This window comes from Pelecanus crispus, chromosome 12, assembly GCF_030463565.1.
Source record: "Pelecanus crispus isolate bPelCri1 chromosome 12, bPelCri1.pri, whole genome shotgun sequence".
NCBI lineage: Eukaryota > Metazoa > Chordata > Aves > Pelecaniformes > Pelecanidae > Pelecanus > Pelecanus crispus.
Window position 1 is genome coordinate 7,161,193 of NC_134654.1, and position 13,495 is coordinate 7,174,687.

Below are 13,495 nucleotides of genomic sequence, written 5' to 3' on the forward strand. Positions count from 1 at the left end.
AAGCTGGGAGGGGACACAGCCGGGACAGCTGGCCCCAACTGATATTCCAAGGGATATTCCACACCGTATGGCATCACGCGCAGCATACAAAGCCGGGGGAAGAAGGAGGAAAGGGGGGACGTTCAGAGTGATGGCGTTTGTCTTCCCAAGTCACCGTTACACGTGATGGCGCCCTGCTTTCCTGGAGATGGCTGAACACCTGCCCGCCGATGGGAAGTAGCGAATGACTTCCCTGTTTTGCTTTGCTTGTGTGCGAGGCTTTTGCTTCACTTATTAAACTGTCTCTAATCTCAACCCACGAGTGTTCTCACTTCTACCCTTCCAATTCTCTCCCCCATCCCATGGCGGGGGAGTGAGCGGGCAGCTGTGTGGGGCGCGGTTGCCAGCTGGGGTTAAACCATGACAAGAGATCCTCCTCCTGCCTGGCCCCAGGATGCGGTCTGGTCGTCAGTGCTCTTTGCCATTGCCAATAACTTCTTGCTCTCCCACCTCCAACAAGTGACTCCGAAAAGAAAGAAAAGGAAGTAAGCAAGTAAATAAATAAATAAAAGAAACCCACCCCAGCCCTCCGGAAATGCAGCAACCCTGGACACAGCCCAACGCCCGCAAGTGTTTTTAGGCCAGGCTACCGACGGCTTTGGCTGGAGGCGCCGGCAGCCCCGTGCGACAGCACCGGGACCCCGCGGGGGCTCCGCAGCCGCTCCTCCCGCCCCGGCCACGGCGAGGCGGGGCCTGCCCCCGCCGCTCCCGCCCCGCGGCCGGGCACTGCCCACAACCAAGATGGCGGCGGGAGCGTCGGGCGGCGGGGTGGGCCGCGGCATGGCGGGGGGCTGCTGTCTGCTCCTGCTGCTGGCGCTGGGGCGGGCGGCGGCCCCCCCGCCGGGCGGCATGCTCTACCCCCGGGAGACCCCCTCCCGGGAGCGGAAGGAGCTCGACGGTCTCTGGAGCTTCCGCGCCGACTTGTCGCCGGGCAGGGACGCCGGCTTCGTGCATCGCTGGTACCGGCAGCCGCTCTGGCAGGTACCGCGGGGTCGGGAGCGGGGCGCGGGCAGGGGCTGCTGCCCCTTCCCCGGGGCAGGGCGGTGTGGCAGGGGGTGCTCCCCTCCCGGGAAGGGCCCCCCTGCAAAGCGGGCTTCCTTCCTCTCCCCGGGGCACCGTTTCCCCCTTCCTTCCCCAGCAGGCTGGCGGAGCGGCTGCTCTGTCCCGCGCTAAGTGATCGCTGCGCAGGGGTTTTATTAAAGGGCTTTCTAATGACCGACCGACGAAACTGCTCGGCGGTCTCTGATGATCCCGCTTCTGCTCGGAAGCCAGAAAGCATTTGAATGAACTACAGCCACCGTTAGCCGTCGTAGAAATCCCTGTGCTGCAAAAGCAAGGCTGGCCTTGCACGGTTCCCTATCGTCAGCAGCACAGAATAAACAAAAACATGCCTGGAAAAGGCACTCTTGAATTATTTATTCCAAAGTAGCCCAGTGCAGATAAACAAGTTCTAGCGTAACTGAAATCCGTTATAAAATTAACACCATTACCCAAAACAAGTTAGTTATTCTATGCATAAAATGTATGTGTCCTTCATCATTTCTATTTTAGCCCTTTGGCCAATTTTTTGCCAAATTGTGGAAGGAGAGAAGAGCTGAAAGACACTACGCTGCTAGAAGTTTTGCAGAAAGAGACAGCCAGAGGAGAGGAATCCTGGAGTATGCCCCCTCAAAGGAAGGCTTAGATGTGTACACTTAACGTACTTTAGACATCAGAGAATCTCCCTGAAGGAGACACACATTATGGCCATCCTAGTCAAAGTCTGTCCTGTATCAGATACTAGAAAATCCACTTCACCATCCAAAGATTTTCCTGCTAGGATTTTCTGATGCCTAATAAGGGCGCTGAGTTTCTCTGCAGTGCCGGTACAGCTCAGTGCTGAGTCAGCCGCGCAGATGATGCTCACCCCTGGGTGACCAGACCTTCCTCGTTCCGCTCTCCATGGAAAGGCTTCCGTAGGAAAGGGGAAGCTGCTGCAGCTGTGTGCTGCTGCAGCGCTTCTTTACACAACATCACGAGCACAGCAGGTGCTAAAAATGAACAGTTCTATTTTGCAATAGCATCCGGTACCTCAATGTTAAATGTATTACGACACTGCCTGCCTACAATCCTTATATTAAAAATAAGCAAGTGAATTGACTATTGTAATCCTAAGGAATCTATGTTGCTTTCAGGGAGTGAGAAAGGCTGGACTCATCCCAACCAGTCTCCACAGACTTTCCCTGGGGGATCTGGCCCAAAATATCTGTGACTCTTGCTACCCTTCTACTACAGCTCTTAGCCTGACAAGCAGCGCCCCGTGCCAGTGAACTGACACCACACCACCAGCATTGTTCACCAAACAGCTAGAGCTGTGCAGGAGAAACTACAGTTTGTGGGAAATCCCAGGCTGAAATAATGATCTGAGCGGTTTTTTTTTTTTTTCCCCCCCTCACTTTTCTGATTCTGCAATACCAGAGCCATTATTAAATCAGGAGGGGAAAAAGATATGAGCAGCTTCTTCCTGTAGGAACAGGCAGGTTCCTGGGCCTGATATTAAGTAGGACTTGTATAGGACCTGTGACAGACCACACTAGTTTCTAAACATGTTTTCCCAAGTATTTCCATTTGGCAAAGGGATTGTAGGGCTGTCAGTGGAAAGGGACACCTCCAGAAGTACAGGTTGGACAGCCAAGGCAGTAAAATTTATTTTTTTAAATGATCTGTTCCCTCCCTTTCTGTGCAATTCCTGCCAGACCGGTCCTGTGATTGACATGCCAGTGCCTGCCAGCTTCAACGATATCACTCAAGACCCCAGCTTGGAGAACTACATCGGCTGGGTTTGGTATGAGAAAGAGGTGCTGCTTCCTCGCCACTGGCTTCAGGATGACCTCAACACCAGGGTGGTGCTCCGTTTCGGTAGTGCCCATTACTACTCCATTGTGGTACGTTGCACGGGAAATTGTCCATGTATTTCCAAAATCATGCTGCACTAAAATCTGTCCTATGACTTCTTCAGCAAACACATCTCTGCCTAGATTTTATACCAGTTTGCTGTTTTCCTCTAGCCAAGAACTTGGCCATGTTTCCCAAGTCTCTCTTCTCTGATCCTCCAATATCAGGACTAGTAACTAAAACATTTCCTTGCTACAGGATCTGCCCAAAGGAGTGTGTCTCAGTGACACTTGCTTGACGTGAGCCAGACCTAGCTCCCAGTAAAGGAAGGGCTGCTAGATTGATCCCTCAAGGAGTAAGAGCCCAGAACAAGGTTCAGTGTTACTGGGAATCCTGACTGCCCTTTGCTGGGCTCCTTCCCCTCTCCCTTCTATGCTTGCCACAAAACCCCAATAACCCAGCCTCTTGGGCTCACGGGTGTCTTCTCTTGCAGTGGGTCAATGGAGTGCAAGTCGTGGAGCACGAAGGGGGGCACCTCCCTTTTGAAGCAGATATAAGCAGCATCATCCAGGGCAGCCCAGGGATCCCCTGCCGCATCACCGTTGCGCTCAACAACACTCTGACACCCCATACTCTGCCTCCGGGGTCAATTCAGTACATGAATGACAAAACAAGGTGAGTTGCTAAAGCGCTGTACTGCTGAGCTTATCCCAGGGATGAGAGAATGGGAATTTATTCAGCTGCTGGTTCATAAGACCCTCCAAGCAACTTACAAAGGCATGGGCTGTATTTATGCCGAAATTCATCAGTGGAGCAGGGAGGAGTTTAAGCTTTGGTGTTATGAGGAATCTGCACTGAGTTATTGCATCAGTTTTATACACAGGAAACTGGGATTAAGTGATTTGCCAGGTTGGACCAATGACAGATTTGACAAGCTTGAATTCAGCTGGAAACTGCAAGTACCAGCTATCCTGAAGGATCAAACTGATTTAGTGCATTAGATGTTTGTTAACTGGTAGTCCCCTTCAGTGTAGCAGCAGCAGCATTACTGAGACATAGATCCATCCTGTTGTAAAGACTATTTTACCACCTAGCATCTATTTTTAGATGACTATTTTACATTGCTAGCATCCATATGCTGCCTTCAGTTCTTGTGTAATGGAACATAATGTAGCCATTTCTCCTGTCTTGCTCACTCAGGTATCCCAGGAACTATTTTGTACAGAACATCAAGTTTGATTTCTTTAATTATGCTGGAATCCATCGCCCGGTTGTGCTTTACACCACTCCTTCTGTCTACATAGATGATATTACTGTGACAACTACCTCATCAGAGAGAGTTGGTAGGTCCAAAACAATTACAGCAGCTACCTCAGGCTCCAAATGGAGCTGACAAGGGCAGCAGAGAAAATATCCTGCAAAAGTCCGATTGAATTTGTTTCGTAGTGGCTTTTTCTTGAACCTGAGCTGGTCTATTGCACAGCTCAGCAGCTGCAAGAATATGGTAAAGAGTTCAGAAGCAATAAGAAAAAAAGAAGTGCTTGCAAGAGACTACTGTTAAAGTGGAAGGATGATCAGGTGTTCCTCGAAGTAGAATTTCTCAGTAGGGGCAGTATTCCTGCCACTTAAAGCAAGATTATTTCTATGTAACAGAGTTGTGTAATACACAAATCTTTCTGGAAACTTCTGAACCTCAAGACAGACAGCTCATGCTTCTTACATTCAATTCATGCCACTCTTGTTGTTCTATATCTCCCTCATTTTTTAATGCTGCTGTATGTGAAAACCCTCCAACAATTGATGCATTTTTCCTTTCATGGCAGCCTCTGATTGTCTTTTGTTTCCTTTGAAACAGCAATGGTGCAATATCAGGTGTCGGTTGTTGGCAGCACACGCTATTCCTTGTCCGTGAGTTTACGTAACCAAGAAGGGAGAGTGGTTGCTACAGGCGATGGGCCAGCTGGAGAGCTAGAAGTTGTGAACCCAAATCTTTGGTGGCCTTACCTGATGCACAAGAACCCTGGATACCTCTATTCCTTAGAGGTAACAGTGACATTTGTTCCTTTCTGTGTGCGTTTCCTCTGTCTAAGAGGGTTAAGGAACTGCCATATGGCCCGTCTTCCATACTCATCTTCTCCCATGGATCCTGTTCATGTGACGAGAGTGGCATCGCTAATTATACAGTAATCAAACCAAGCTTTACCAGCTTCCTGGATGCTGAACTGAAAGGTCTGTTGGTGAGAAGAGGGGGGCATGCCTGGGGTGCACGCATGCACTCTCAGATGCTTGCCCTTCACACTTAGGGCCCAATCCATCCCTTGCAAAAGGACCGTTTGAGACAATACAGGGGAGGAGATATCGCAAAAGCAGAGAGTCTCTGAGAAGCAGGCTGCTAACCTCTTCCACATGCTTTGCCATGCAATTAGCTTTCTTCCCCGTCTGCAAGACAAGAGTTCAGCATCAATAGCACGAGCCTGGAAGACTGTATGTGAGTTAAGGATGAGTAGTGACGTTTAGATGCAGAAATTAGAGCAGGTGAGCTGCTGTGAGTTTCACGACATTTCCATCGTTGCCTGGTATCAAGGCACGGGGCAGAAGAGGTGTACTGCTGCCTTGCCTGGGAGGATGAAATGGCCCAGATGGGTAAGGGGAAAAGAAACTGAAGCTCTTACAGTGAACAAGCCCCAGAAGGGTCATCCAGGGTTCATTCTTCATCCTTCAACTTCCCCAGCTTGGATTTCTGTTTTCTGTTTAGTCGGACTTTGCTCCTTCCCTGAGGAGGTACGTGGGGACCACAAGAATCAGCTGAAGCAGCAGTGAGGAGCAGGCACCATTCTGAGGCTGGGCTGGGAAATGGCTGGGTAGTCAGGATAGCCCTTACAGACAAGGGGGAGGGAGGACAGGGCATCCTTGCAAAGCCCAGCACGTCATTTGCGTCTCCCCTTTGGAAATCCAGGTGAAAATGCAGGCGCAGGCGAACAGGACATTGCTGGAGGACATGTACACCCTCCCGGTCGGCATCCGCACCGTCCGTGTCACCAGCACGCAGTTCCTCATCAACGGCAGGCCCTTCTACTTCCACGGCGTCAACAAGCACGAAGACGCGGACGTAAGTGTGCGGCGCCCGTGGTGGGGGCACCTAATGGCGCCTCGCTTTGTGCCGCTGAGGCAGTGCCCACTCTCACCTCCCCCTTCCACCCAAAGGGGCCGTTTCCTCACACCCTTCTCCCAGGCCGGGAGCTGCCGGGGGACTGGGGTGAAATTTTTGCCAGCATTAAGGGGACGCGATGCCCGGTCCTGCCATAGTCGCGACATCCCGCTCGGGGTGCATGGGCAAGCCCGGGTGCGCTGGCAGAGGAGCTAAACAATCTCCCAGCCATGGCTTCCAGTCAGAAATAGAACTCTCGGTTTCCCCAGCCCGGGAGATGCCGGGGACAAAGTCTCCGGCGGGGAGGCCGGAGCCGCGGAGGAGCCGCGGAGGAGCCGCGCAGCCCGTCCGCAGGGAGGCCCCGGCCCCGCCCCAGCCGCCCGCCGGGCACTCCCTCAGGGCGGCGGGCGCGGGCTCCGCTCGGGGGAGGCGCAGAGCCCCGCCGGCCGGGGGCCCTCCTTCACCCTGTCCTCCCCTGCCCGCCTGAGGGACACCGCCTGTGAAAGGGAGGGAGAGGGCCATCCCCTCCATTCCAAACAACCGGGGTCTGGGTGTGCGTGTGGCAGTGCCCCTCGGAAAGGCAAACGCCGCACGGAGAGGTGGCGCAGTCAGCTAGAAATGGTGCCTGAGGCTGGAAACGCTCTGGGAGCGGGACGGAAAAGCGGCGGTGCCCAGCTGACGTGAGGAGAAGCCCTGGCCTGGCAGTGCGACGGGGTGTGATGTCTCTCTCCCCCCTCCCCCCAGATCCGTGGCAAAGGCCTCGACTGGCCCCTGGTCGTGAAGGACTTCAACCTGCTGCGCTGGCTGGGGGCGAACTCTTTCCGCACCAGCCACTACCCCTATGCCGAAGAGATCATGGACCTGTGCGATGCCTACGGCATCGTGGTGATCGATGAGTGCCCGGGAGTGGGGATTAAAATGCCGTAAGCGATTGCTCACAGGACCCTTCCCCTTCTTTCTGTGTTCATCCCTGCCGCAGCGTCCCCCAGCGCCCGTTGTCCTGATAATGGAAGTACTTTGCTCTATTTAGAAATCAGCCCGTTGTGCCATGTGTGCCTAGTGAGGTTGGGCAACTGGAGGGCGTTTTGCCATATGGCTATTGCGTCATTTGGTCTGGCTTGATTAATGAGCCCAAACCACAGCCCTGAACTGCGCAGCAGGCTTTGGGGAAATAGGGCAGAAGCCATATTCAGCGTCAAGGCTTAGCTGTGCTTATACACCCCAGAGGCTTGATTTTTCACAGGGAAGGTTAAAGGGGATAGATTTTATACTGTCACCTCACCAGGTCTTGCTTCCTTTTGTCTTTAAGCGAGAGCTTTGGGAACAAGTCCTTGCAGCATCATCTTGTTGTGATGGAGGAGCTGATCCGCAGGGATAAGAACAGGCCATCAGTCGTGATGTGGTCAGTAGCCAACGAGCCGGCATCGGAGCTGCCCCCAGCAGCTTACTACTTTAAGTAAGTGCGTCTGCTTGTACACAGAGCTGAGGCTTGAATCTTGGCAGATGATGCATTTTCTTCCTTTGGGATGGCACAGAAAAGCAGTAAAGAGAGGGCAAGCACTTTTTTGGGAACCCTGAAACAGTACCCGCAGATGCAAACTAAAAGCGTAACTGCTGTGTGTGTTGAACTGATGCTCAGAACCACACAACAGTCTCAAACTGTTGTTTCTGAACCAGTAAGACTCTGCAAAATTACCAGGAGTCCATTTGGTCCGAGCATCTCGTCTTGACCTAAGGGTCAAGCAAAAGCAGACCTGATGGGAACAGGATATTCCTTGTTACCAATGGAAGACAAGTGCTAAATTATTTGAGAATTACAGCAAAGCTGGAAAATAATTGCCCTTTAATTCTGAAGACAAGGTTCTTCAGTTAGTGCTGGTTATTTGTTCTGCGGGGGATTGTGACACCCCACTTCAAAGCCACTGCTTTGAGTCCTTACAGACCCCTTGGTTTTATTTTTAAAGAGATTAAAGCTTTGGATAGCCAGGAGTCATCTCTGTAATGGGGTAGCAGACTGTCCCTAGTAGCTGTAGGTGCATTAAGAGGTAACTGTGAATTATTCCTTTTTCTTCCTGCAGCGTCAAGGCTGCAGCAGAGCTTGACACTTCCATTCTCTGTCTCATCTCCCTCATTCAGGGTTTCCACAAAAGCTGACAGCCTTTGACTGCTCTGCCTGCTGTGGTGTAGGGTTAGGGTCTCATGTTTTTGCAGGAACACATCCCAAGAGTTGTTCAGAAACGTCTCACATTTTCATGACCAAACTCACTGTCCCTTCACCAACTTGCAAGCTGCTGGCACCAACATACAAATTAACATGCCTGCATTTGGTATACCTCCACTCTTTTGTCAGGTGGGATAGCAAACAGCTTTGTGACAGATAAAGGTCTCTTTGCCATGATATTTATACTCCTGCAGAACTGGCTCAAATTGCAGGCACTTTACAGCAGATGATCACCAAGTATCCTGCAGTATTTAATTAAAAATACTGTCTGCTAAATCAAAAGCCACTCCAAATGTCTGGGGGGGGTGTGTGTGAAAGGACAGAGAGCCTGGGGAAATGGGGCTGTGCTTCTCCATACTGTTGTTGAACTCCTGCTTTACTGTTTGCAAACAGGACCGTGATAGCTCACACTAAAGCTCTGGATCCCTCCAGACCAGTAACCTTTGTGACAGATGCTGATTACGCTCGTGATTGTGGTGTAAGTTTACTTAATTTTCTAGGGTTTTTTTTGTTTGTTTTTTAATTCATACATTAAATTTCCTCTTGTCATGTCTTCTACAGTCCTTTCCCTCCACCTCCCCAAGTTTACTGGAGATACTTAACAGGGAGATGCAGAAGAAAACTTACATTTTTCTTTCTAGTACAAAGCACTTTATCCTGCAGTTGTAGTCCAGCTGAAAAAAAAAAAAAACGCATCTGTGAGAGAGCAGTTCTTTGTCTAGAGTGAAGTATGCAGGATCAGACCCCTGGATTCCATTAACATTGTCATGCTTTGTTATTCCGTTGGTTGTGTTTACTAATGCTCAGGATTTTCACTTGCAATTGAACCAAAGCTTAAACCTCTTTAAAACGCTAACAGCCCTCGTGGAAGTCTAAAGGAAGGAAGCTTTGCTTTAATTCCTGCTTTAAACTGCTCTAGATCTTCTTTGGCAGTTGTCTGTTAAGGTTGAATAATCTAAAAGCTCTTCCAGCTTCATAATTAAAGTCAGTCCTAGAGCTGTATAAATAGCCAAAAGGCACTTTTCTTGGATGTCTGTGCCTTAAGCTGGCCATAGCATGAACCAAGGATCTTTAACACTCATAAATTTATTTCCAGGGTAGTTTCTATGTAATTTTTAATTTTCCAGGATAGCTTTATAATACTTGTCACTACTGTACAATAAACACTTCTAGCTGGTGAGTTTGTAGGTACACGCTACCACATGTCCCTGCTACAGGTTACACTTTGTATTTCTTTCAACCTGTCCTACAATTAGCAGGAACAGCCTTCTGTAACTCCGAGAGGTCTGTTCCTCCCCACCCCAGGAAAAAAAAAACCTGGTGGCCGTAGTTTTGAAGGAGCCCAGCAGGGATCTGCTCTTGGATATTGTTTCATCAGGCACGCACACACAGACTCTGACATCCCATCCCCACTAGCGTGTTCTCACTAGCTTGAGACACAGGAAAACAAACCCAAAGAATAGATCTCATACACTGATGTGATATTAGAACTTTTCTTTTCTTTTATTACAAAACATGTTAAGAGAACATTGAACAAGTTACATACAACATCACTTTATCTTTAGTGGGCTTTGTGCCCTTTTATCATACTGTCCATGTGGTAGAAATGGCATATAACTTGCAGAATGCTTAGTCTTAGTATTGCACCATTGATGCACAAATTTAGTTGCTAGTCAAAATATTTGACCACTAACTTGATAATCACATTCCAATACTCAAAAAGTACATCTAAGTGTACCAGCAAGCCAGAGACATCTTGGAAACTCAAAAACTTCTAACAAACCTGAGGATGGAATGGGTTGATCTTGTCTAACTCTTTGCTGTGACTTCCTAAGCCTGTAAGGAAAATGCCAAATTACGCTATCAGCTTGTTAAATTTATCCTGCTTTTTTTCCTGGGAAAGATGTCATGTTGGGAGGGCGTGAGTGATGAGGGAAAAGACTTTATTCTCAGTGTAATAAAAACTAGATTCCATGAAATGAACCAAAAGGAGGATTTAGCTTCATGAGTGAAGTTTGTCTACTTTGAGCTCTGTGACAAAACACTCCCATCTTGTTTTTTGTAGGCTCCTTATGTGGATGTAATTTGTGTAAATAGCTACTTCTCCTGGTATCATGACCCAGGCCACCTGGAAGTTATTCCACTACAACTCACAACACAGTTTGAGAACTGGTATAAAACCTACAACAAACCCATTATCCAGAGCGAATATGGAGCAGACTCAGTTCCTGGACTTCACAGTGTAAGTATTATAGACACCCTAGATGAAAAAAAAAAAAAAGCGCTGCTCTTCTTTATAGCATCAGAAAAACTTAATTAGAAGAGATGAGTACCATTGAGCCTGACTACTTAGTTTTGAGATGCATTAACTTGTAAGTGTCTGAAAGACTCCAGGATTGTAATCCTCCTCCACTGAAATCAGTGAGCTTTGCCACTGACTAACAGGTTAGATTCCACCTAAAGAGGAGTTTTTAGCTTGGAGTAAAAGCACTGAGCACTTGGAAATCTGTACTTTGGCATTTGTAGAAAATACTTCATCGGAAGATATGACACTGGAGATTGGACATTCATTTCATGATGCTATCCTGCACAGAAGGGGGTGGCACTCCTATACCTATTGTAATAAAGCACCATTACCAAGCAAAACTGCAGGCTCCCCCCCGCCCCGCCCCCCCCCCCAGCTATATTTGGCATCGTTTGTATTTTATGTGCATTTCCCCTTAATAATTTCAGTAGTTGCTAATTGTCACTAAATAGCCATTGTTAACGCAATGGCAATGAAAAGACCAAGCAATTGTAAAGCTTGTCTTCAGGGCGCAGGTTCCCAGTAAATAGGAAGTTAACATATGGAGCCTTTGCTGAGATTAACCCTCACCTTCATTCAAGGCCACGTCTTTTTCTTGGCTGTAGGATCCACCTCTTATGTTCAGTGAGGAGTATCAGAAAGCTATGCTGAAAGAGTACCATTCCGTTTTTGACAAAAAGAGGAAAGAGTATGTGATTGGGGAGCTCATATGGAATTTTGCTGATTTCATGACGAACCAAGGTAAGCTTCTATTTATATTCTAAGCAACTCTCCATCCTCCCCTGCAAGTTTAAAATAGTTTATGATACACAAAGGATATTGTGCTGTAGGGTAGGGCAAAAAGGGCCCTCTGCTTACCAAGATAGAGCATAGCTGGTTTCTGTGACAAAGTCCAGCGTGACCAGAGCCAAGAGGGAAGGTCCTGCCTGTACTTCATGCATCCTCTCTCTCCAGCTTGAGCACCTAGTGTCCCACCAGCAAAGATGCTGCCCAGAACATGAGACTCTGTGTGAGCAGACCCAGATTACTTTATTTCTTGGCCATCCTCAATTCAAAGTTTCAGTCAGCTGTTAGTGATGTGTCTCACTTGCTTCACATTTCACATACAACTGCCCTTAGTAACAGAGCACCTTAAATAATGTATTATTAACTTGGTATAGAGGTTTAGCAATAGAGGACCAGATGCCACACTAGTAGACAACTGTCTATCATGACACTCCATCCACTATTAATAAGTGCATTTGCAAAGTATGGGGCATTACTTAATTTACAGTGCAGACAGTCATACAGAAATTGAACTATTACAACCCAGAAGGAGACCTAGTAAACAGCCAGTTATGCATATGCCACCTGCAGTGAGTTAGGGTGGTGAACAGTCAGTGTTAATTTCAGTCAGAAACACCGTTAAGAATAATCTGTAGAGCACCAAAATAGGTATTAGAAAGCTAAGTCATCAGAGAAGCAGTCAGCAAAGTGGTATTAGTTTCAGATAGGAGGATGGAGAAAATGTAGCAAGTTCACATACACATACGCAGTTCCAGTCTCTCTACATGTTGCCATCATCTTTTCTAGTTTCCTATGAAAACTAAAATAGGCAAAAAGGATATGGACGCCACTAAAGGACAGTACAGTCAAACAGTTAGTAATCAACATTTTCACCATCAAATTTAAAGGTGGAACTAATGGCAGAAGGAACATCTGCTGTAAATGTAATACTGATCAAGTTAATGGGCACACCTGAATTAACTGTCATCAACTTAGCAGTTGTAAATACAATGAATTGCAGGTATGTTGCTCAGTTGCATCAATTAATCTTGCCAAGATGACGCAAATTACACCTGCCAAGTTCCCTGTTGTACCTGACTGTGTGTAGAAGAAAGTGCACAGGTCTCTTCCACCTAACCCGATTTAGTACATACATTGTAACAGTTCACAGCAGGGGATACAAGAGCATTTTATATATACTTGCTTTACTTTATAACTTCTCTACAGGGACCACACGTGTTTTGGGGAACAAGAAAGGAATATTTACCCGCCAACGACAGCCCAAATCAGCTGCATTTGTTCTTAGAGAAAGATACTGGAAGATTGCAAATGAATCGAACTGTCTTCCTCCTATAATAAATCACATTCCTTCTTTCTAAAATGAAATCAAAAGGTATAGTGGTTGGGTACTATGCTGAACTTGTTCATTAAATTTGTTTAAATAATATTTATGTCTGACTCGAGTCCTGCAAGTCTAATGTAATTTCTAGTCCACTTGAAGTAGTTACTATGATACAAAGCAGATCAGAAACACTAGTTTCCTATGCTTAGCCACATCTGTAGGCTTTCTCTTTCCAGGTAGTAAAATGAATATTCAGAGTTTCAAGGAGCTGAAGATAGAGATCGTGACTGAGGTATCTGTTTATGGGAAAAAAAACCCTAAACAACCAACAAAAAACCCCACAAGCCCCCCCCCCCCCAAACAGATCAATGCTGATGACTTAAAATCCAAGTTACTCTAAATGAAAATCACATCCCTCCAATGTAAATGAGGTTTTCCAGTTATACTCCCCTAACAGTTACACTACTCAGATCACAGCAAATTGTCCACAGGATTACTGAAGAGCACAATTTATATAGCTTCTCTTGCTGGACAGAACGTACAAGGCTGGCTGAGAAATTCTGAGAGTTCACAGCATTCAGGAAGTGTATGAACCACCACTTCTGTGAGGATACCCAACATACTCCAATACAGTATGGAATTCATACTACAGCAGCAAGGTGGAATATGTTAGATAATGTAGTACCTACCTAACTCAACTTTGTTTAAAACTATTTATTTTAGGCAAGAGTGCCAGAACTGCCACTATTAGCTGTGGTTTCACCTTCCAGCATGGAAGAGCTTCCTTCATGTTAAATTGTC

The 13,495-nt window shown here is 47.5% G+C and overlaps 1 protein-coding gene across 1 annotated transcript; it reads left to right on the forward strand.

Annotated features, from left to right (window-relative positions):
• Window positions 1-780: 780 nt before the first annotated feature.
• GUSB (glucuronidase beta) lies at window positions 781-12,921 on the forward strand. The gene is made up of 12 exons (XM_075719645.1): window positions 781-1,020; window positions 2,775-2,963; window positions 3,407-3,588; window positions 4,114-4,256; window positions 4,769-4,956; window positions 5,870-6,022; window positions 6,806-6,984; window positions 7,371-7,517; window positions 8,676-8,760; window positions 10,348-10,524; window positions 11,193-11,328; window positions 12,580-12,921. Exons 1-12 carry the CDS (start codon window positions 781-783, stop codon window positions 12,729-12,731), a joined length of 1,971 nt encoding a protein of 656 aa, XP_075575760.1. The 3' UTR covers window positions 12,732-12,921.
• Window positions 12,922-13,495: the final 574 nt, after the last annotated feature.

Coding starts and splice junctions, on each gene's coding strand:
- GUSB (XM_075719645.1), top strand. CDS start 781: ATGGCGGCGGGAGCGTCGGGCGGCGGGGTGGGCCGCGGCATGGCGGGG. Junction 4,257..4,768: donor TACCTCATCAGAGAGAGTTG/GTAGGTCCAAAA, acceptor CCTTTGAAACAG/CAATGGTGCAATATCAGGTG. Junction 11,329..12,579: donor TGATTTCATGACGAACCAAG/GTAAGCTTCTAT, acceptor ACTTCTCTACAG/GGACCACACGTGTTTTGGGG.